The 23,712-nt window shown below is 47.5% G+C and overlaps 1 protein-coding gene across 1 annotated transcript in view; it reads left to right on the forward strand.

Moving 5' to 3' along the window:
• The window catches only part of LRP1B (LDL receptor related protein 1B), a 603,705-nt gene that overhangs the window by 355,749 nt on the left and 224,244 nt on the right, over positions 1 to 23,712 (forward strand). The window contains exons 11-16 of the mRNA XM_068158711.1: positions 263 to 499; positions 6,337 to 6,517; positions 8,965 to 9,184; positions 11,257 to 11,446; positions 19,013 to 19,135; positions 22,044 to 22,184. Of these exons, the coding sequence (XP_068014812.1) occupies positions 263 to 499; positions 6,337 to 6,517; positions 8,965 to 9,184; positions 11,257 to 11,446; positions 19,013 to 19,135; positions 22,044 to 22,184 (1,092 nt within the window). The remainder of the gene's footprint in view (positions 1 to 262; positions 500 to 6,336; positions 6,518 to 8,964; positions 9,185 to 11,256; positions 11,447 to 19,012; positions 19,136 to 22,043; positions 22,185 to 23,712) is intronic.

A 23,712-nucleotide genomic window follows, 5' to 3' on the forward strand; every position in this document is an offset into this window, starting at 1 on the left:
TCATCTAGCAGAGCTTTTCTGTAGGAACTTCCATAGGGAAAATCAAACACTGAGATGTGAGCAGCTGGCTGAAGTCATTTGTATTTGAATCCAGGTAGTACAATGAGCTGGATTCCCTCATGTTAGATACTCTCAGCACATAGGAGAAAGTAATGGTTTGGATTGAGGAAGCCTCCTGCACCCCCACTAATTGTGCCAGCTACTTAAAGCAGAGCAGAGGAGGCAGCCTCAGGTGTTGATCTCTGCAACTTTTCTCTTGCAGGGCCAAAGAATGAATTGTTTCTCTTTTATGGGAAGGGGCGCCCGGGCATCATCCGGGGAATGGACCTCAACACCAAAGTGTCTGATGAGTACATGATCCCCATTGAAAACCTGGTCAACCCCCGTGCTCTGGACTTCCATGCTGAGAGCAATTACATCTACTTTGCTGATACTACCAGCTTCCTGATTGGGAGACAGAAAATTGATGGCACGGAGCGAGAAACGATCCTCAAGGACGGTAGGTGATGCTGAGCGATGCCAGGCAGGGCCTCGCACTGAGCAGAGGGGCAGTGCCCTCTGCAGAGCACTTCAAGCTTTCTGTACATCTCCCATGCAAAGCAGACCCAAGCTGGTCCTTGAGCAGAGATGGAGAAACCTCTTTCTTCTACCACAACTTTCTGTCTATTCCTCCTGATTGCAAAGTTTGAAGTTCCCCTGTTGGGAGTCCTCAGTGGGTCTGCTTAAGCTTATGCTCAGCAGTGAGTGACTCCTACACCTCTGCTGGATTCTTTCAGCAGTTAGCTACAAGGGAGCCATAATACAGAGTTTTGTAATCATTTGCTAAGCCATCCCATGCCCTGTGGGCTCCTTCACTCCAACTGTATCTCAGCCTGGATTCCTGAGCTTATTGCAGTAGTTGGGCAGAGTGAGACCTCCGTAGCACTTGTAATCTCATCAGAAAAAAACATTCCTTTTTCTGATGCTTTTACAGTTGTGTGTGTGGAAACAGCAGGGAAAGCCTACAGATGTTTTAGAACCTTAATTAAGATGTTTGTCCCATTTATTGTAGCAGTGAGAGAAAATACCAGTAGTTCTCTGACCCAACATGCTTCACAGGATCTCCCTGCTCTGGAGTCATATTTCGTCATAGGAGAAGCTGTTAAAGTGATGAAACTTCCACTTTCACAGTCACAGTGTGTCAGGGGTGGGAAGGGACCTCCAGAGATCCCCCAGTCCAACCCCCCTGCCAGAGCAGCACCACCCAGGGCAGGGCACCCAGGAACACATCCAGGGGGGGTTGGAAAGGCTCCAGAGCAGGAGACTCCACAACCTCTCTGGGCAGCCTGCTCCAGGCCTCTGCCACCCTCACCATACAGCAGTGTCTCCTCATGCTCAGGTGCAACCTCCTGGCTTCCAGCTTGTCCCTGTTGTTCCTTGTGCTGTCCCTGGGCACCACCAAACAGAGCCTGGCACCTTCCTCCTGACCCCCACCCCTCAGGTATTGATAGGCATTGATCAGATCCCCTCTCAGCCTTCTCCTCTCCAGCCTAAACAGCCCCAGGGCTCTCAGTGTTTCTCCATAGCAGAGATGTTCCAGTCCCCCAATCCTCCTTGTGGCTCTGTGTTGGACTCTCTGCAGCAGATCCCTGTCCCTCTTGAACTGGGGAGCCTAAAGCCTGTCAGTCCACATTGCTTTTTAGGGCCCTTCCCATGGAAGGCTGCAGCAGCAGAAGGTAGCTTGTGTTAGCACTCAAGGAAACAAGCAGGATGAATACTCATCTTGGTCTCAGAGAGCTGATTGTCTGTGCTTGTACACTGAAGCTCAAGACAGTGACTAAAATGCTGTTGTTTAAGCACAAGGATTTTCATTGCCTGTCACTCTTAACCCGTGTTTTAGTCCACCCACATCAGAGATGTTCCCTCCTGCCTGCAGAGACATGGTGCTATTTTGGTTTAAGGTGTCTCTACAGGCCTCAGTCAGCAGTAGCTGCAAGGAGTAGGTGGTTCTTTCCCTTCTGTGGGTGATTGCTTAGGAAAAGGCAGCATCTGAGTAAGCAGAGAGTACTCAGCTGTTGGTCTGGTACTTCCCATTTAATTGTGAGTATGGAAATGAAGAGCATGTAGTGCACAGCCTCCAGTGCTGACCTCCTCTCACTAAACACCATGCACTTCCTTTTACAACAGAGCAATGGCAAGGTGGAGGCAGGGAAGGAGTGGACAGTGTGGAGACTTGAGCACTGTGAAGGTAGACTAAAGAGCATCCTGCTTGAAAGGTGTTCAGAGCAGTTGGGGCTGGCCTAAGCAAACCTGCACACACTAACAAGCTTTAGATACCAAACCAGCAGATGGAGAGACTCTTCAAAATAAGTGTGAGGTGGGACAGCAAAGATACCAAAGCAATGTCCCAAGAATTACCTCCTGGTGTATTAGTTGTTGGGGAAGATTTGGTCCTGATGCTTCTAAAGACAAAACAAAAGTCACTGTCTCTCTGCTACTTCTTCCCCAGGATCTTGCATCGATAGTTAGAACTTGATGTACTCTCGCCAGTTGCTTGCAGGAGACTTGTTAATGTATTTTTTTCCCTGGTTTGTAAAACTGCTGTGGCCACCAGCCATCCCACCCCAGCTTCTATTGCTGCCAGCCCTCCAGCTCAGCAGGGACAGATGGAATTGTCCCTTGGTGGAAGGCTACCAGAGACAGGTGTGTCAGGAGGTGCTTTGATAGCTGCTCTGAGCAGCAGGCTGTGAAGGAACTCTGCCTGTCAGAGGTGTCACTTCCCAGACTAGAACTGGTCATTTTTTGTGCCTCTCAAGTCTTGCAAGAAGAGATGTGCTAGCTCAGACAACTCAGGGCCTTGCACCTTGCCTACCTGAGAGCCTACAAGCTGCTGACTGGGAGCTGAGGGGGCTGTGCAATTTCAGCTGGGGTTTCTTCTTCTTCACCTGACAAACCAGTCTGCTGTCTTACTGATAACACTTGGGCAGCCCACACCGTGGCCTAGCCTGGAGCACTTTCACCACCAGCAGCAATTGCTGCAGGTGAAGTCTGAATCTTAGATGGGACATCAGGTTTTTAAATAACAAACAGAACAAGCCAGGCACTTTCCAAAGGACCTAAACATTGCTCAGTTGAAGTGAAGCAAACTCCAACTCGGGCTGGGGGGGGTGGGGTGGTTTTCACTGTCCCCCTTACGCTGTTTGGGGATGCTGGCAGCCTTAAAGTGGTCCATTATTTCCTTGTAAATAATAGCAAGGATGTTCAAGGGTTCCCATTTTGCTTAATCAAGGTCCAAGTAAGTCTGCAAGGAGTTTTGCTGCTTGAGATACAGAAGAAATATCTTCTTTCACTTTTTTTTTGGTGTGCTAACCTAATGTTAGGTGACTTTGAACATCTCTGCTGTGAAGAGACTGAGAGCCCTGGGGCTGTTTGGTCAGGAGAGGAGAATGCTGAGAGGGGATCTGATCAATGCCTATCAATACCTGAGGGGTGGGGGTCAGGAGGAAGGTGCCAGGCTCTGTTTGGTGGTGCCCAGGGACAGCACAAGGAACAACAGGGACAAGCTGGAAGCCAGGAGGTTGCACCTGAGCATGAGGAGACACTGCTGTATGGTGAGGGTGGCAGAGGCCTGGAGCAGGCTGCCCAGAGAGGTTGTGGAGTCTCCTGCTCTGGAGCCTTTCCAACCCCCCCCTGGATGTGTTCTGTGTGCCCTGCCCTGGGTGGTGCTGCTCTGGCAGGGGGCTTGGACTGGGGGATCTCTGGAGGTCCCTTCCTACCCCTACCATTCTGTGATGCACCCCATCTTTGTGTTGCACTGTGAAGGGCTTCCCTACAGAAAGCCTGGCCTGCTGCAGCCAGATCAGTTTTATTTAACCAGCATGGCCATTATTTTTGTCCCTGTTTACTACTGGATGTGAAGGCCACCTAAAATGGAAGAACATATTTAAAGCTCTTAGATGGTTAAATAAAAGTGAACTTCAAACCCTAACTTCACAAAGAGAGCATAAGCTGTCCCTATGGAACTGTGCTGTAGACTTCTGTTGTATTAAGACTTTCTGGTACATTTAATATCTGATTGCCATTAGCTTTTGGTGGTTTGTTCTGTGTGGGGTTTTTGTAATCCTGGAGATTGTCTGGAAATAGAGATGCTCCAACATGACCACAGGAGGCACAGTGCATAGCTGCCCTATGGAACTGAGCAGACTTGGAGCAATGCTCTTGTTTAGTATTTATAAGCAACATGCTTATGAATTTTAGCTTTATCCTCTAATACTTAGCTTTGCTTTTGATGCTAATGCAGTCCAGATTTGGACACTTGTTTTGTCTCCCCAAGAAAGTAAAACCCCCCAAAACCTTTTCACTGATCTTGACAGGCCCAAAGTGTCTAGGGTAGACAGGATGACAATACAATGGGGTTTGAACAAATCACTCCTTGTGCTCAGGGTTGATTTCAGCCTTGTCAATGTTTTCTTGAGCTGAGCAAAATCTGCTGAAAGCCCTCTGAGCCCTGGGGGACTTCTCATTCACTCCTGAAGCTTGTCTGTCTCCTCTTCAGCAGCCTTCTCTCAGCCTGGGGCTCCCAGGTCCATGGTGAGATGTTCTCTGCTCTTCCCTACCAGGCTTTCCACTTCTTTCTTCTCTGCTTGATCCCTGCATGACCAAATGGCACCTTCCATATCCACAGAGTTCCAGCTGCCCCTCACAGTCCCCTTTGAAAAGACTGCAGCAAAGGCACTGAGAGACAGCAACAAACAAAACTGTCAGTGCCCCTCGGCCTGGGAAACCTGGCTGAGCTGCTGGAGCCCGTCTCCCTCTGACTGCTCTGCACTTGTTTGCTCCTTGAGCTACATGACTGCTGTCAGGCCTGGTGGTGGTTGCTGGGTTGCATGTGTCATCATACTGTTGTTTCACAGCCTTCATCTCCAGATCAATTTTGGCACCGTTGCTGCCTTCAAGCCTTTTAGGTCACAAGGGAAAATGCTTCCTCAGAAGTACAGTGAAGCTTGTGTGTCTCAGAAAAAGGGGTGGCAAAGCTGAACACATCCTGGAGAAGCCCTCAGCATATCCTGCTTGCTCTCTTTCCACAACTTGCTCGTGTTGTGTGCCACAGGGTGAGGTGGCATCTCCACATCTGTGACTGATTCAGTGACTTTAAGTCTATTTTCTTATGTTGAGAGGGTTTTGTTGATACTTTGGTGGCCTCCTTGCTCTCTCTGTAATAGCTTTTGGACCTTCAGTATGGTTGCAAGTTCATTAGACACATAGGGCAGAGGTCTGTGTATGCTGGGAGAGAATAACTGGAAGTTCTCCATATCTCACTCCATGCCCTTGGCCTTTGAGACCTTTCTGAAAGAAAAGGGAAAGGGTATGATGGAAGAGAAGAAATGGAAAGCCTTTTGGAGACCTCGTGCTGTGAGTTGAGGAGCTGGCATCATGTAGGAGGGGAGAGATCTCTGTTTACAGGGTGTTGGGTAAGCTTGGAGGAAAACTTGTTGCTTGGGGCATCATTGTACTGTTTCTCAGGTGGAGAAACCTCTGTGCTCTATGCCATGAACGTTGTTGACTCCTTTTGCTTCTGGATGGAGCCCTGCCACTGTCAAACTCAGGAGCCCATTGGCACACTGTTGCCCTTAGCTCGTGTATTGCTTGCTGGGTGAATATTCTGCTCACATGCTTAGCTGTGGAGAGCAACTCAGGCTGCTGTGATGCTCTTGCTCCTGTGTTCTGTAGACAAAGGGGCAATGGAGCAAACATAAACTGCATTCTCAATTTACTTCCTTTTTTATAAGAATGAAACTTAGGGTTTGAGTTTCATATCATCTGTGATCCTGTGAGCAAAAGCAAGACAATGTAGAGTGCTGGAGCTGATCCTGCAGGCTGTTATTCTTCTTTAGGGCTAAAATTAAGCAGGGTTTTATTAATTAGCAATTTGCCTATGGCCAGCTGCAGTGAACATGTGGAAGCCTATGGTTTAATGCACAAGCTTTGTGACCAGCCTTTGTCTTCTGTAGGGTGTTTATAGCAGAGACTGATTCTGACACGCAGCAAATACAGTTCAGATGCAAGGAAATCATCTCATGCAGCTATCTGGACCATATATTGGGGTTTGTTTCTGCTAATCATAGAACCATAGAATTGTTTGGGTTGTAAAAGATCCTTGAGAGCATCAAGGCCAACTCTCAGCCTAACACCACCATGGCTGTCAAACCGTGTCCCAAAGTTTCATGGCTGCTGTCGCCCCCAGGGCTGGGGTCTGCACCACCTCCCTGGGCAGCCTCTTCCAATGCCTGGATGGACAATGTGAGAACACCAACATGCAAGGTTATTGTCTTACTCCTGTCTTCTTTCACTCAACAGACCTTGATAATGTGGAAGGCATAGCAGTGGACTGGATTGGGAATAACCTTTATTGGACAAACGACGGCCGCAGGAAGACGATTGCTGTAGCCAGGCTGGAAAAAGCTGCTCAGAGCAGAAAGACTCTCTTGGAGGGAGACATGTCCCACCCTAGAGGAATTGTTGTTGATCCTGTCAATGGGTATGAAGTAGACTCACTTGTTTGTGTGAATGATTGTGCTTTAACATAACCATGGGGGGGAGTTTTGCTCGGGATGGGGTTAGCAGAGTCCTGTGGCAGTCTGTGGTTCTCCAGCAGCAGTGCAGCTGTCCTCCCTTCTTGCCTGAAGCCCTGGGAGGAATGTGCATGCCCAGACCCTTTGGAGCTTGTGTTCATCTGAATGACTTTCACTTTCTTCCCAAGCAGGTCTATCAGACCTGTATGAATTTTTAATGCTAAGTGATCTTTATCATGCTCTTTGTAAGTCTTAATTTCTGGAGGCAATTATCCCCTATCCCTGTGCGCGTTGGTTTACACAGCTAAATGAGACAGGTACTTTTTGTGACTCACCAGCTTAATTGATTCTGAAAGGCTTCATAACAAAAAGAACATTCTATTAGTGGAGTATAGCTTGGGTTTACCCTAAAATTTCACTGTTGCATCTCTTCAGGGAGTTGTCACTGGAGATTGATGAAGGCAGGCAGGTAATTCTAGTGTGGCTGGATTGATGGCTGCTTTCCTACTCCTGGAATGTATTTACACTATCAATTCTGCACTTCTGAGCTTGTCCTTTGAGGAATGGAAGTCACTGTAGGAAAGGCTGGAATTAATTAATGTCAGATAGTAAGGATGTAAAATCAAGACTAAAATCATAGCCATGCCCTACAATCCCTTCACTTGGATTTTCCAGCTCGGTAAATGACTGGCAGAGGAAAGAGTGTATGAAGATATATTGTCTGAAAAGGCCTCTTACATAAACCACTTTTCTGATAAAACAGCATGATTGTGATTCTCATGGAGGCTTTTCCTGAGGGACAGCACTTAGTGTGCCATCCTAATCATGGTTAGAAAACAGCAGCCTTGATCTAAGTGATGTGGAAGCACCAACTGATTTGGGGATGCAATTAAAGCAGATCAATGTAAGTGTCTGTTACTGCTGCCATGCTTTAGGTCATGACATGGTAACCAGCACAAGTGCAGACAAAACAAAACTTGATGGAGAAAAGCCCTGTTGAGGAGTCATGGAAAGATCTGTCAAACATTTGGACTTCCAGCAAAATAAATACCCTGCTGAGCTGCAGGGCACAGGCAGGTAGTGCAGCTCTGTGATGGAGCCTGGGGCTGTTGGAGTCAAACCTGCCAGGAAGTCTGTAAGCCCCAAGAAGCAGAAGTTGCTTGGTGTTCTCAGCAAATGTGTACAAACCCATGTCAAGAACCCAGCCCAGCCTTCTGGTGGCTGACTTGGAAGAGACAAAAGAGAAACAACAACAGCAACAACAAAAACTCCCCGAGCAGCCAAGTGCATTGCCATGGCCAGAAACCTGTCACAAGGATTAATTGTTACACATTTCTTTCCCAACTTCTTATGTAAAAAAAACCAAACTGGGCAAATTTATATTTACACATTAGAGTGTAGTTGAATAACATTTTACTGAGTATATGTCATAGAATCACAGAAGGGCTTAGGCTGGTAGGGACCCTAGAGTCTGCTCCAGCGTCCCCCCCACCAGGGGCAGCGAAGCTGTGACTTTTAGTGCTTCACTGTTTCATTCATTTGTAAATTGAGAAATAAAATTCCAGCACAGAGAGAAGGCTCTGTGCAGTGAAGGTCAGTACAGTGCACAGTACAGACACAGGTCCAGGGGTGGGTTAGGGTCATAAGAAGTTATTTCAGAGAGTAGAACTGGTGAAATCAAGGGTGAAGCACATAAACACCAGCTAAGTGGTGACAACGTTGACAGGTAGGATCCATTTTAGATCAGTGTGTTGGCTTTCCTCTCTTGATGGGAATAATTGAAATCCCAGCTTTGCCCTGAAAATTGCCTACTGTCTAGTCAATGTTTTCAGCATACTGATAGCATAATGTCATGATCTGAGGTGCTGCTTATTTCCTTCATAAAACGGCTCAGGCTGGAAGGGAGCTCAGAGCTCATCTCCAACCTCCCCACCATGCCCAGGGACCACCTCTCAACTACACTCAGCTGCTCAAGGCCTCATCCAGCCTGGCCTGCAACACCCCCAGGCAGGAGGCAGCCACAGCCTCCCTGGGCAGCCTGGGCCAGAGTCTCAGCAGCCTCCTGCTGAACAACTTCTTCCTCAGCTCCACTCTAACCCTGCTCTGCCTCAGCTTCAAACCATTCCCCCTTGGCCTGTCTCCAGACACCCTCAGCAAAAGTCTCTCTGCAGCCTTCCTGCAGGATACTTTCAGTCATTGAAGGCAGCTCTAAGGTCTCCTTGGAGCCTTCTGGTTACATTTCAGCAGCATCTAGTAGCCAGGGGAAGCAAACAGTTGTAGAAATAGCAGTGGCAAGAACCATGCAGACATCAAAATCGCTCTGGCTTGTGCCTGTCCTGTGTGATGAAACAGTGACAGTGTGATTCACATGATTAAGATGGTACCTGAGTGTTGCCTTTGTCTCGTGTCATAGCTGGATGTATTGGACAGACTGGGAAGAAGATGAAATAGATGACAGTGTGGGGAGAATTGAGAAGGCCTGGATGGATGGCTACAGCCGGCAGATCTTCGTGACATCAAAGATGCTGTGGCCGAACGGTTTGACTCTGGACTCTCAGGCCGACGTGCTGTACTGGTGTGATGCCTATTATGATCACATTGAAAGGATATTCCTGAATGGAACTGACAGAAAGGTAAGGGAGGGTTTCACTGTGTAAATCCTTCTCCAGCTGCTGCAGGCCTGCACAGCCCTCCCGTGCCAGCCTGCTGAGACAAGCAGCTGGCTGTGGGAGGCTGGCCTCTGGCCTCCAGTGCCCATCTTGACCATGGGACACACAAGCTGGTTCACTTGGGGGGGTTCATTATTTTTCATCACTTTTAACTCTGCTGTTTTTTCCTCATGTGACAATAAGTTAGGTTCTGATTGAGCCACAAAGAGCTTTTCAGTAGCAAAAAACAAAGCACCTTCTGGCTTCTGCCAGAGAGAGGCTTTTCTTTAACTTCAGTGGATCAATCTCTGTGCCCTGCTTGAGCTTTTGTGGTCATATGCAGTGTTGAGTGAAAAGTGGAGAGGGATTGGTTCAGTTGTTGCTAATGGCTGTACTGCCTCCCTTGTGGAAGCATAGAATTGTTCTGCTTGGAAAAGGCCTCCCAAGACCCTAGTATCCAATTTAAACCTCCCCTGGCACAACTCGAGGCTGTTTCATTCTATCACTTCTTCCCTGGGTGAAGAGACCTACACCCCACCCACCCACCTCACCCCAGCCTCCTTTCAGGGAGCTGTAGAGAGCAATGAGCTCTCCCCTTGACCTCCTTTTCTCCATGCTGCACAACCCCAGTTCCCTCAGCCACTCTTCAGAAGACTTGTTCTGCAGACCCTTCACCAGCATCATTGCCTTTCCTTGACCTGCTCCATCCCCTCAATGTCTGCCTTGCACTGAGAGGCCCCCAGCTCCACCCAGTGTAGGAGGTGCAGCCTTACCATGTTGAATACAGGTGGACAATTACCTCTGCAGTCCTGCTGGCCACACTGTTCTGATCCAGGCCAGGATGCTGTTGGCCTTCTTGGCCACTTGCATACACTTCTGGCTCATGTTCAGCTGGCTGTTGACCAGCACCACCAGGTCATTTTCTGCTGGGCAGCTTTCCAGCCACTCTGCCCCAAGCCTGTATTGCTGCATGAGTAGCTGTGACCCAAGTGCACTTGTTCTTGTTGAGCCTCATCCCATTGCCCTCAGCCCCTGGATCCAGCCTGGTCAGGCAAGGAACCCAGCCAGCAGAAGGTGCCTGGAACTTAGTCATTACAAACTGCAGCTGTGATGATCAACTGGAAAGGCAAGGCTCTCAAAAGTAGCTGAGTTAATTCTGCAGTTTGTCATTCCTAATTGCTGCCATTTACAGGATGGGAAGTTTAGACCTGATAAAGATGGTTTTGTGTTCTGTATGGACTGAAAACCTTTCTAAACTGGTCCTCTCTATCAGACAGCTCTTGTTAGTGGCAGTTGCTGCTCCATTGAGGGGCTCCTGAGATTGGAGGTACAGCACACATCCCAGTTCCAGGACAGATTTGTGGCCAATAAAATAAATACAAGGTTTGGAGGGTACTTGTAGCTTCATGTATGAGTTAATAAAGCAGAAGTAGCAGGAGCATGGACGAGAGGTTGTCTTATTTTGGGAACATTCTGTAGCAGCATTTTGTTCAGAGCTTCCTGCTGGGTTTCTGGTTCTCTGTTGGGTTGGGGAGGGTTGGGGGTTGGGGAGGGTTGGGGGTTTGTTGGTTGGGGTTTTTCCTAGGGGGATTTTTTTGTTATTGGTTTGGGATTATTTTCTTGTTTGTTTGCTTCAAGTTATCACAAACTGGAAAGGGAGGTCACAGAAATAAAGGAGCAATCTCTGTGTGTACTTCACACTTCAAAACCAAGCAGCTCATGCATACTATTCTTAACTTCAAAGGAAGCAGATCTCTGATTTCCTGAACAGATGTAACTGAAGAAGCTTGCTTCCTTGCTAGGGAAGGAGGTAGATGTTTGCTCAACTTCATGACTGCGTGGTTGCCTACTTTCCTCCAGCCTTTGGAAGCCAGCTGTTGATGCTGGTGCACACAATGGCCTTGCACTCTTGATGTCTCTTGATTTTGTTGCATTAAGTCCTTGTATTTGGGTGCAGTACTTGCCTCAGTTTTCCTGTTTCCCATGTTATTTTCTCTGCTAAGAAATGTAATCATGGTTTCACTTGCTGATGCTCCCCTCTCACTCGTTAACTGCAGGTAGTCTACAGTGGGAAAGATTTGAATCATCCTTTTGGACTGTCACACCATGGGAGTTCCATTTACTGGACAGATTACATGAATGGGTCCATTTTCCAGCTGGATCTGGTGACGAGGAATGTGACGCTGCTGAGGAGTGAGCGACCACCTTTGTTTGGGCTCCAGATTTACGATCCCCGTAAACAGCAAGGTATTTGTCACGTGAGAATTCTCCAGGGAGCTCTTCTGAAAGGCCCTTTGCCCTTGCTGTGTCTCCAAGTGTTTTGGGGGCACCAGATGACCAGCAATGGAATATCAATAGGTCTCATGGCATGAGGAAGATGCTTTCCAGTGTTTCAGTCCATTGCTGTTGCAGTTGATTATCTCACCCTTACTAAAAAAGCTGAGGGCTGGAGCTCCTCTCCCATGGAAACAGCCTGAGAGTTGGGGTTGTTCAGTCTGGAGAAGGCTCCAAGGAGACCTCATTGTGGCTTTCCAGTGTCTGAAGGGGGCTACAAGAAAGCTGGGGAGGGAATTTTGATGGTGTCAGGGAGTGATAGGACTGGGGGGAATGGAGCAAAACTAGAAGTGGGGAGATTGAGATTGGATGTGAGGAAGAAGTTGTTCCCCATGAGGGTGGTGAGAGCCTGGCAGAGGTTGCCCAGGGAGGTGGTGGAAGCCTCATGCCTGGAGGTGTTTGCAGCCAGGCTGGATGTGGCTGTGAGCAACCTGCTGTAGTGTGAGGTGTCCCTGCCCATGGCAGGGGGGTTGGGATTGGCTGACCCTTGAGGTCCCTGCCAGCCCTGGCAATTCTGTGATCCTGTGCTAAGAGTCCAGCAGCCTGAAATTCTCTCTGTTTACACTGCCTTCAGTGCCGTTTTTCTTGCTTGTCAAAGAGATACTGTGGAGGTACAGAACAGATAACACACACGCTGCCTAATAGACTTAAAACATATTACTGCATTTACCTTTTTTAAATCAGGTCATAGATCCTGCCTGTCCTTTTCCTTTTGCAATTTTCTCCCCATCTTTGTCTACATCAGCACTTTAGGACTTAATCTCCTGAACGTATGCAGCGCTCCTACACACAGCCAAAGTGACCTTTGAGAGCAGTGAAAAAATCCATAGTTTTTGCTGCTTACATCAGTAGAGAAATAAGATAAAGGCCATGGGCTGCTCAGAAGGTGTTTAGAAAAGGCAATTGCTGCTATTCAGATAAACTTACAAATGTATTTCTCTGCAGCAAAGTTTGAAGCACGTTGCCTGCCTGCAGCGTTCAGCTCAGTAGCTGCATGTCTGCTGCCTGGAATGGAAAGGTTTCTGGTTAGTGCCTGCCACTGGACATCACCCTCAGCATCAGCAGTTAGTACAAATGCAATCCTGTTTAAAAGGTGGCCAGATTAAATAGTAATATCAGGAGATCACATTGATCTCTACAGATCATCATCTGGGCTTGTTCATGTGGGAATGGGCTGCTCCAGGAGGTGGTGGAGTCACCCTCCCTGGAAGTGCTTAAAACAAGACTGGATCAGGCACCTGGTGCCATGGTTTAGTTGATTAGATGGTGTTGAGTGATAGGTTGGACTTGATGATCTCAGAGGTCTCTTCCAACCTGGTTAATTCTGTATTCTGTGTCCTAGAGAAGACTCCAGGGGGACCTTAGACCTGCCTTCAAATACCTGAAGGGATCCTGCAGGAAGGCTGCAGAGAGACTTTTGCTGAGGGTGTCTAGAGGCAGGCCAAGGGGGAATGGTTTGAAGCTGAGGCAGAGCAGGGTTAGAGTGCAGCTGAGGAAGAAGTTCTTCAGTAGGAAGGTGCTCCACCACCTCCCTGGACAGCACATTCCAATGGCCAATCTCTCTTTCTGTGAAGTCTTCCCTTTCCTGCTGTTTTCTCATGTCCAGCTCCTTTAGGGAAATCCTTGGGACTAATACTTGGTTATGGAGTGCTGAGGTCCAAACAACCAACTTGTGATTTGCTTTATGAGTATGGAGGCAGTGCTGAAAGCTTCTTCTTTCTGTTACTCTAACCCTAAGCTTTCACTTCAGTCTGAACTGGAGCACATGTAGTACTGTGCTATGTCAAGGTCATTGCAGCAGCAAGTCTTTTATGGTGGATGGTTTTCAGGGTGTCTGTTGGACTCCCAAAGTCGTGCAAAACCAAGGTGTGTTTGGGATTTTCTTTTTCAGCTGGTTTTAAGTTGGTTGGGTTGTGGGGTTTTTTAGCAGCAAAATTTGCCCCTAATCTATTCTCAAGTTGGTGAAACTTCAGAATGCTTTCAGCTGTGTCTAAGGGGGAATGTGGTGATTGCTTTAAAACCTTCCTACTTCCACTGCTTTGCTCAGTGCTCAGAAAGCATCTTTGCCCTCAGAGAACTGGGAAATTTATAGCTGAATGCAGTAGCTATTAGCTTCCAGAGAAGCTAACACCAGAGGCAGAGGACTGAAGTATTGCCTCTTAGACATTTTTAGCTGAATGAGCTTAAATCTTGAGGAAGGGACCTTGGCTCATTAATGCCTTCTTTGAAACTTCCACTGGAATTTGGTGATGGGACTGCAGCTTGCAGGCTCTTCCCTTTCCCTCCTGCTCAGCGAGGTGGATCTTGCATTTTCCCCGAAGGGGGCATAAGCATTTCCTTTAAATAAAGGCAGGCTGCACTTTTGTCTCTTTTGTATTCCATCCTCTGTGTGTGTTTGTGTCTTTCTTCTGAAAGAGCAAGAGCAAGGCTGAGTCATGGGGTGCAGAGAAAGCCTTTAGTGGTGCATTTTATGGTGTGAGTTATTTTATAGCTTCTGCCTGCATGCCTTACAACATTTGTCTCTGGTATTTTGAGGCTGCTGGTTTGGTGCTGCTGTTGCTGTCACTGTCTCCATGCTGTCCTTTACAGCATGCTTCTCTGTGCCAATCCTTCTTTGCTTAGTAGCAACATGAAGCTTTCTAGGTGCCTCCTTAAGAGGAGGTGTTTGTCACAGTCTCTGGGTCTCATCAGGCAGGGTCCTTTTCTTGCTTTTGGAGATTAGAGGTCATCTTACTTCCTTTGGCTTGGTCTTTGGATCTCTCCACACTGAGAATACCTTAGAAAATGGGGAGTTGGGGAGAAGCAAAGCAGTCATAGGAGGTGGATTTACAGTCAGCATATGAACCTGTCAAGGCCTTCAGGTGTTTCCATGGCTATGAAAGGGCAAATTGCTAGTCATATCCAAGGGAGAAGTTGTTCAGCAGGAGGGTGCTGAGACTCTGGCACAGGCTGCCCAGGGAGGCTGTGGCTGCCTCCTGCCTGGGGGTGTTTCAGGCCGGGCTGGATGAGGCCTTGAGCATCTGAGTGTAGTTGAGAGGTGTCCCTATGATTCTGTGGATTCTTGTGTGAGTCCATTGGCAACACATAAAATAACCTCTTTTGAAATCAGTTTGGTTTTTAACCCCTCAGACTGTAAGGAAGAGCTGCTTGAGCCCCAGGCTGCCTCTCTTCACATGTGTACTCTGATCCTTAAAGCAGCCTTCCACAGCTTCAACAGCACTTAGGTCAGGTCTGTGGGGAGGTGCAAAACCAGCAATGCAATTGCTCAGCACAAGGAGGGCTTCAGGGTGGCCTTTAAATGAGAGGATTAAACAAATGTATATGGCTGTATGGTTGCTGTCTGGTTGCTTTGTTTGTCTGAGGATGATGACTGAGAGATGAGAGTGTTTCTCAGCCCTCTGGCATAATTTTGTAGCAATTTAAAGTGGAATCAGCCTCATCTGATCATAGGCAAGTGGCAGGGCAGCAGCTGATTTGAAAGCTGGAAAACAAACTAATAGTAGTAATGTAACGTTGGAAATGGTAATGAAATGTTGGAATACTTCAACACCACCCATACAAAGTGGCTGTGAGGAACACTAGGTAAGGAAGTTTCACTTCATAACTCCTTGTTAACTGAATGAGTTCCTCAGCTTAGGGGAGAGCTTGGCCATGGTACTCTGCTTCAGGAGACATTTTAGCCTAGGAGTCTCTTCAGCAAGACTGGGGCTTTGCACCTTTGGACTGACATGGCTGTAAAGCTCACTTTATAAACCCTTCTAGCCTAGGATCTTATGCTTTACCTCTTGGCACCTGTATTGCCCTGGTCATCCTCTTCTCTTTTATCACTTCCTTAGCATCTAGCCCACCATGCTCTATTTTGTCATCCCAATTAGGAGGTCAAGTAGGAACATTTCATCTTCAGGCCAGACCAGCTGACTTTGATCTAGTGCTCTGATTTGGATTTTATTTATTTTAAGCATGCATTTGGCCTCAGAACCATCCTGGGTTTTCAGAGTGTTGGCTGTATTTGTCTTCAACAGTCTTTTCATTCTAGAGCCTCATTTTCTTGTAGTGATCTGACAGTCTCCTGCGTGTTGCTTAATTAAATCACTGCCAATCTCCTTGCCTCGTGCTCTATAACTTTGGATTCCCTTCTGGGTTGTTCATTGTGACAGCTCCTGATACCTTCTGATGTCACTGGTGTTCTCTGATGTGTGTAATGGGCGGCCCTGTTAAAGGTGGAGAGAGTTGGAGGGCTACTTTTTCTGAGGTGGTGTAGCTGAGTGTTCCCAAGGTTTAGATGCAAACACCTCTCTTAGTCTGTTGATGTTGTGTGGATGTTATTTGGCTGTTGGTGAGCACAGATGCAATAAAGGAGTTGGTTTGGGGAGGGTTTGTTTGTAGAACATTTTAAGTCAGAGTCTAAAACATGAACTCATCACCCAGTAGAGTGTCTTAAGTGCCCAATCTCGATTGGGATTGCTCTAATTTGTGACCCAGCCCTCACACTTTGTAGAGACTTCCAGTTTCCCCTGTTAGTTTCCCCTGTTTATGCAGCTGTATTCTTCCCATCTGCCTCACACCCTGCCCCATGAAAGTACAAGTACCAGCAGCTGCCCATGGCTGCCTGTATTGATTACTTAACACACAATTCTTTGACATACTAGTGAGGGTTTAATGCACTGTGGGTACATTTGCTTGTACAAAGCAGTGGGTCAGGGCTAGATAACTACAAAATCTCCACAATCTCTCCTGTGAAACTGAGCTGTATCTTAAAACCTGAGAATTGTCAGAACTTTTGTTATTTGCTGGTTATCTGATATTGATTTGATGGTTTGAAAATGTTTCCCTGTGGATCCAGATGTGGCTCTGCCAGAACAGTTTACGACCTGTGTTTACAGCTGCCTCTAGGAGAACTTCATCTTTTATTAGAATAAACCTTTATTAGAATAAACCAAACCAGGTTGGAAGAGACCTTCAAGATCATCGTGTCCAACCCATCAACCAATCCAACCCACCCAAACAGCTAACCCATGGCACCAAGCACCCTGTCAAGTCTCCTTCTGAACACCTTCAATGACGGCGACTCCACCACCTCCCCGGGCAACCCATTCCATAGCGCAATCACTCTTTCTGTATAGAACTTCTTCCTAACATCCAACCTGAACCTCCCCTGGCGCAGCTTGAGACTGTGTCCTCTTGTTCTGGTACTGGGTGCCTGGGAGAAGAGACCATCATCAGCCTGTCTACAACCTCCCTTCAGGTAGTTGTAGAGAGTGATAAGGTCACCCCTAAGTCTCCTCTTCTCCAGGCTAAGCAGCCCCAGCTCCCTCAGCCTCTCCTCATAGGGCTTGTGTTCCAAACCCCTCACCAACTTTGTTGCTCTTCTCTGGACTCGTTCCAGCAAGTCAACATCCTTCCTAAACTGAGGGGCCCAGAACTGGACACAGTACTCGAGGTGTGGCCTAACCAGTGCAGTGTACAGGGGCAGAATGACCTCCCTGCTCCTGCTGGCCACACTGTTCTTGATGCAGGCCAGGATGCCATTGGCCCTCTTGGCTGCCTGGGCACACTGCAGGCTCATGTTAAGCCTACCATCAACCAGCACCCCCAGGTCCCTCTCTGCCTGGCTGCTCTCCAGCCACTCTGACCCCAGCCTGTAGCACTGCATGGGGTTGTTGTGGCCAATGTGCAGAACCCGGCATTTGGATGTGTTCAATCTCATGCCGTTGGATTCTGCCCATCTGTCCAGCCTGTCCAGGTCTCTCTGCAGAGCCTCTCTACCCTCCAGCAGATCAACTCTTGCCCCCAGCTTGGTGTCGTCAGCAAATTTACTGATGATAGACTCAATGCCCTCATCCAGATCATCAATAAAGATGTTAAAGAGCACAGGGCCCAGCACTGATCCTTGGGGCACACCACTAGTGACTGGTTGCCAGCTGGATGTGGCACCATTCACCACCACTCTCTGGGCTCGGCCCTCCAGCCAGTTCCTAACCCATCGCAGTGTGCTCCCATCCAAGCCATGGGCTGACAGCTTGGCCAGGAGTTTGCTATGGGGGACGGTGTCAAAGGCCTTGCTGAGGTCCAGGTAGACTACATCAACAGGCCTCCCCACATCCACCAGGCGGGTCACCTGATCATAGAAGGAGATCAGGTTGGTCAGGCAGGACCTGCCCTTCCTAAATCCATGCTGGCTAGGCCTGATCCCTTGGCCATCCTGTAAGTGTTGTGTTATTGAACTCAGGATGACCTGTTCCATGATCTTGCCTGGCAAGATCCTTTTCTTGTTTTCCACAAGAAAAGGAAAGTGGCAGGGCTTGAGGAGAGGGAATTGTGTGGAGGCTGCTTAATCCAGAAGCTCAATGAATGTTCTGTACACCTAAAAAGGAGGAGCTGGGGAAGGAACATCCACTTTTCACGAGGACAGGAAGCTGATGAAATAGTTCCCATGTGAAATGTCAGCAGATGTCAAGTTTTGTGCTCGCCTGATCATAGTCAGTTATCATTGACTCCATGAAGCTGAGCAGCACAACATCACAACTGGCCTTCCACTGGGCAGCACATATAGGGAGAGAAGCTGTGAATTGACTCCAGGCTTTGGCTGTGACCTGGCTTGAGGTGGAGAGCATCAGATAGAACTTAGCAAATCTGCCTGGGTGCTCAGAATCCCTGCTTCCAGCCTCCAAACCTGCACTCTTCCAGCACCAGCACTTGCAATTAATTGCACTTTGATCCTGAGAAGTGAATGTCTGCAGTGCATCCCTACGCAAATATGACCAGGGTTAGCAAAACAGAAACTCTACCATTTCCTTCAGTGGGCTTCAGTTTGAAGTCTGCTTGCCTAAGGAATGGGGTAGAGAGGTGCAGCAGTCCCCGGTAGAAGATCAAAACACCTGACAGCTGTCAGCATCTTCGTGTGAGCAGTAGACAGCTGAAAGCAGACAGCTTTCAGGGAGAAATAAAAGCCATGGAAAGAAGGGAGGGAAGCAGCAGATGTGCTCAGAAGAGAGGAGAGGAATATCTGCTTTGTGCTCTGTCTGCCATAGATCTCATTGTACTTTTAATGGCTGCTTCCTTTCTCTTTCTCCCCTGTTCTGCATTTGCAGTCACGTTGTTTGAACATAGGCAGATGCTGACGTGTCAGGACGTTCCCTTCTGTACTGTTTAGCTTCTCCTGTCTGTAGCTGTGTCACAATAAATGTTTTCCTGTATCACTCTCATAAAAAATAACAAATCAAGGATATAGAATATTGTGATCTGGAGGCAGCGGTGTTGTGGGGTTTATTCTTGCAGGTTATTGCACCTTGTAACTGAAATTGTTTAACTGCTGTCACCTGTGGTAACCAAGCTCTGAGAACAGTGTGTCCCTACCATGAGAGGGGAAAGTAATGGTAAAAAGCAACAGTGTGCTGATGTACTGAAAAGGTACTGCTCTGGTGGTGGCTGCCAGGTTGAAAGGTGCCTCTCTTATTGTTTTCTATTCCATTTTCCCAGGTGATAATGCCTGCCGTGTCAACAACGGAGGCTGCAGCACGCTTTGTTTAGCCGTTCCTGGAGGCAGAGTTTGTGCCTGTGCTGATAATCAGCTTCTGGAGGAAAACAGAACAACCTGCACGAGTAAGAGCTGAGGGGGATGGATACCTGAGCTGCTGCTGGTTAAGGGGTTGGGTCAAGTCTGCAAATGAAACAAGACACTGCACTCTGCTACTGGCTCCTCTTTTGTGTGTGCTGCTATAAGACAAAAACAATACGCCTTAAATAAAGGTTCCAAGTGAAGCCAGTGCAGCAAAGGTGATAAAGATGTTGCAATGAGTACAATGAGTGTATGTATATACACAGACATAAGTATATATATCTACATTAATGGAATAGAACATAGATATATAGAATATATATAAAATATCTATTCATCTATATTATATATAGATAGAATATGATATAGAGATAGATAACTAGATATAGATAAATTATATACAGATAGAATATGATATAGAGATCAATATCTATAGATATGTTCTATTCTATTAATGTATATAAACATATATATACACTTGTGTATATATATACTTTTGTATATATACTTAATGTCTTCATTGATACACACATAAATGTGTGTGTATATATAAGTATATGCATATACACACAAGTATATATATAAAAGTATACATATACATAAGTGTATATATACACACATAAGTATATGTAAATACATATACACATAATATGATTTATGTCTATAGTATGTATACCAAATATATATACTTTATGTATTTAAATATATATATTTAATATATTAAGTATTAAGTATGCAATATTGGATGAAAAAACTGTGTTGGAAAGTCAGAATACGAAAAAGCATGTAGAGATCTCATGGACCTTAAAAACCCCCAAAGCATCAAGATATCAGGAATACCAGAGAGGGTTTTCTGTGAATATTGCACTAAGCCTTTATGGACTGGTTTCAGGTTGTTTCAGTACATGAAGGGGGCCTGCAGGAGTGCTGGGGAGGGACTTTTGATAAGGGCTTGTTGTGATAGGACAAGGTGCAATGGCTCTGAGCTGGGTGAGGGGAGATTGAGCCTGGAGACCTAGGAGGGTGGTGAGACACTGGCACAGGCTGCCCAGGGAGGCTGTGGATGTCCCCTGCCTGGAGGTGTTCAAGGCCAGGCTGGATGAGGCCTTGAGCAACCTGGGCTGGTTGGAGGTGCCCATGCCCATGGCAGGGGGTTGGAACTGAGTGATCTTGAGGTCCCTTCCAACCCTACCCATTCCCTAACTCTATTGGATGGACTAAGCACCTTAAACTGAAGGTAGCTAGGCAATGTCCATGCTGAAGCTGTTCATGAAACGGACCCAGCAGGTATATTTGTCTGTCAAGCAGCTCCCAACACACACAATGCTATTGATTTATTTTTTAATGATTATGAATTTTTGCATCTCCTCCTTGGCTATCTTCCTTGAAACACCAACTGAAACCCAGTGTTAACAATGACAGGGGTGATTGTAATCATGATTTTAAAGACTCCAATAACAGAGGTGTGTTGAGAATGTTCAGCCCTTCTATCTTTAGCTTAGCCTAAATCATCTTCTTTTCTCTTTTTCCTCTGTTTGCCTTTTCCTTTTCAATCTCATTGCTCTGTTTCATGGGCTGCAATGTGTGGGACTTCACATAGCTCTCCAGCAGAAAGCCTACAAAGACAAGTAGAGCATAAGGATTAGTTCATAGCATGCTGACCACTACTGAGCTTGCCATTACCTCCTGTGCACCCCAGCGACAGGGAAGTGTTTCACTTTTTAGCAGAAAATACTGGCAGGTGCAGTTCTCCCTGGTAAGATGGAATGTAAGCAGCAGGAAGAAAGGTTAGACACTTCCAGATCTGAACTAAGCAGGTTTCCAGCTCTTCCCCAGCACACTTCATTGCCCAGCTCCTCCCAAGGGCTGTGCTGATCCTCCCAGGGTCATGTCAGGTATTTGCATGTGAAGCACCCTGAGCCTCATGCCGGGAGCTGTACCTGTCTGCTTTATCAATAAGCTGGTGGCTTGCTGCTTCCCTCTGCCTCAGCAGAATCTGATCCTCTCTTAGCTGAGTCTGTGCCACTGTGTAATGCAGGGCTTGGAGCTGTTGCTGGGATACAAGAATCAGCTTCTCAGTAATCATTTCCTAGCCCTTTAACATGCATCAGAATTCCCTGTGTCAGTAAGGCTATTTCCTGTTCACCTTTGATGACTGGTGGCACCATTCTAACCTGGTGTTTTTCACACTCTCATCTAAGCACCAATATGGAAAACAAAGCAGTGAGAGTGCTCTTCTGAGTCCTCTTCTGAGTCCTTCCCTTTCTTACCAAGATACTTATTTCTTCACCCATACACTCAGCTCTGCTTGCTGCTGCGGGCTCCAGCTGGAATCGCCTCAAGTGTGCTGTGTCCAGGTTTGGGCAGCTCAATACAAGAGAGATGTGGAGGTGCTGGAGCCAGGGCAGAGGAGGGCAAGGAAGCTGGGAAGGGTCTGGAGAACAAATCTGATGAGGAGCAACTGAAGGAGCTGGAGATGGTTAGTGTGAAAAAGAGGAGGCTGAGAGGAGACCTCATTGTTCTCTACAGCTACCTGAAAGGAGGTTGTGGAGAGGCTGGTGCTGATCTCTCCTCCCAGGTAATTAGTGACAGAACAAGAGGGAATGGCCTCAAGCTGCCACTCAGAAGGTTTAGACTGGACATGAGGAAGCATTTTTTCAGGGCAAGAGTGGTCAGGGAGGTGTTGGAGTCCCCAAGCCTGGCTGTGTTTCAAGGTGGTTTGGCTGTGGTGCTTGGGGCTATGGTTTAGGGGTGAGCCTTGCAGAGTAGGGTTCTAGGTTGGCCTTGGTGCTCCTGAGGCTCTTTTCCAGCCTGAATGGCTCTGTGTGGTTCTACACCAGTGTTCTGGAGAGCACTGATGAGAGTGGATGTTTCTTTTGATGCAGAGGCGGTTTTGCTGTCCGTATGTCTCAGGCTGACAAAGAGATGTGCTTGTTGGGTGTTTTCTCCTAGTTCAACCCGGAGAGGTGGTGCCCCAGCTGTGCAAGGCCGAGCAGTTCCAGTGCCACAACAAGCGCTGCATCCAGGCTCGCTGGCGCTGCGACGGGGACGACGACTGCCTGGATGGCAGCGACGAGCAGGCCGAGATCTGCGGTACGTGTGCTCTGCCCCTGCTGCTCCCAGCCCCTTGCTCGGTGGGAGAAGTGCTGTGCTGGGGAGACAGTTCCACCCCCCAGCATAAAATCACCAGACCAGCTCAGTTCCAAAGCCAATGAAGCTGTATTTGCAAGCAAAACTCCAGTCTAAAATATGGAAGCAGTGAGTATGTACAAAGTACACAGTGTTGGTCTATATGCACAGTCTATAAACAGCACAAGGACCCCATGGGCAAACCAGGGGGCTACCAACAGCTTCCCCCTCCCTGCTCCCTTCTCTCTCCCCTGTACACAGGAAGAAAGGAGAAAAAGCAGAGGGTGAGGGTGACAGAGCCCTGGAGCAGGCTGCCCAGAGAGGTTGTGGAGTCTCCTTCTCTGGAGACTTCCCAACCCCACATGGATGTGTTCCTGTGTGGACTACCCAAGTGATCCTGCTCTAGCAGGGGGGTTAGACTGGGTGGTCTCTTGAGGTCCCTTCTAATGTGCTGTGATACTCAGCCACAACAGAGCAATGCAGCCAATGTCAGCAAAGCCAGCAGAAGCCAGGAGCTCGTACTGCTGGAGTGAAGGAGTCTGTGTACAACACTCACTTGTATCTCAGATATCTGATCATGGAGACCTTATCATTCTTTTCCTTTTTGCCTCCAGTGGTGATTTATTTACATTCTACTACTCTTAATTCAAGATCTGTGGAAAATTTTCAAGGCACAGCCTAAAAGTACCACAAGTGGGGAGGAGAATAGCTCCGAGGGGAGTGAAAGCAAAGCACTCATCCTTAAATCATTACTTTTCTTGCATATCATAGCAGCAGCTCTTTCCAAGGGCACTCCTGCACTCATTCATGCTGTAGTACCAGAGCAGTCACCTTTGGTTTCCACACAGTCCTTTCTGACTCTTTAAGTGTTGATGTTTTTCACTGTTCCCCACTGTTGCACCTGTTTATATGGGTCACTGGGTAATGCAGGCTGGAACTGGCCTCGGAATACCACCGCTAGTCCAACCTTCACAAAGCCAAGGCCAGCTTCAGCTCAGCCTCCAGCAAAGTGATGGAGCAATCAGTCCTGGAAACCATTCCCAAAGACATGAAGGACAGGGAAGTGATTGAGAGTACTCAGCATGGGTTTGTGAAGGGGAAGTCACGCTCAGGCAGCCTCAAAGCCTTCCTCAGCTCAGCTAACAATGACAGGGAGAAGGAAAATCTTTGGGGAGGGTTGGCTTGAATCTCGTTTACGTGAGGGCAGCATAGCCCAACTCATTGATCAAGGCTGGGAATTCTCTGGGGATTTAGCCAGATAAAAAATGGAACATGATGTGGTCCCAGAGCTCTGTGAGGTGCAGTTTGTTGATCAGTGTGGTGACATTAATCTCTGTCCCCCCACTGCCAGATACTGAGGTGACTCTCTTCTGTGGCCTGAGATAATTCAATTCTGGAACAGAATGCACCCACACCTTAGTACACACACAGGAACCAAAACACAGCTAGCATGCCAAACACAGTCCCTGTCTAGTAATGAAGTCAGATTTAA

This window comes from Melanerpes formicivorus, unplaced genomic scaffold (assembly GCF_026170545.1).
Source record: "Melanerpes formicivorus ecotype bairdi unplaced genomic scaffold, bMelFor1.0.p_v2 SCAF_41, whole genome shotgun sequence".
In the NCBI taxonomy this organism is placed as follows: Eukaryota; Metazoa; Chordata; class Aves; order Piciformes; family Picidae; genus Melanerpes; species Melanerpes formicivorus.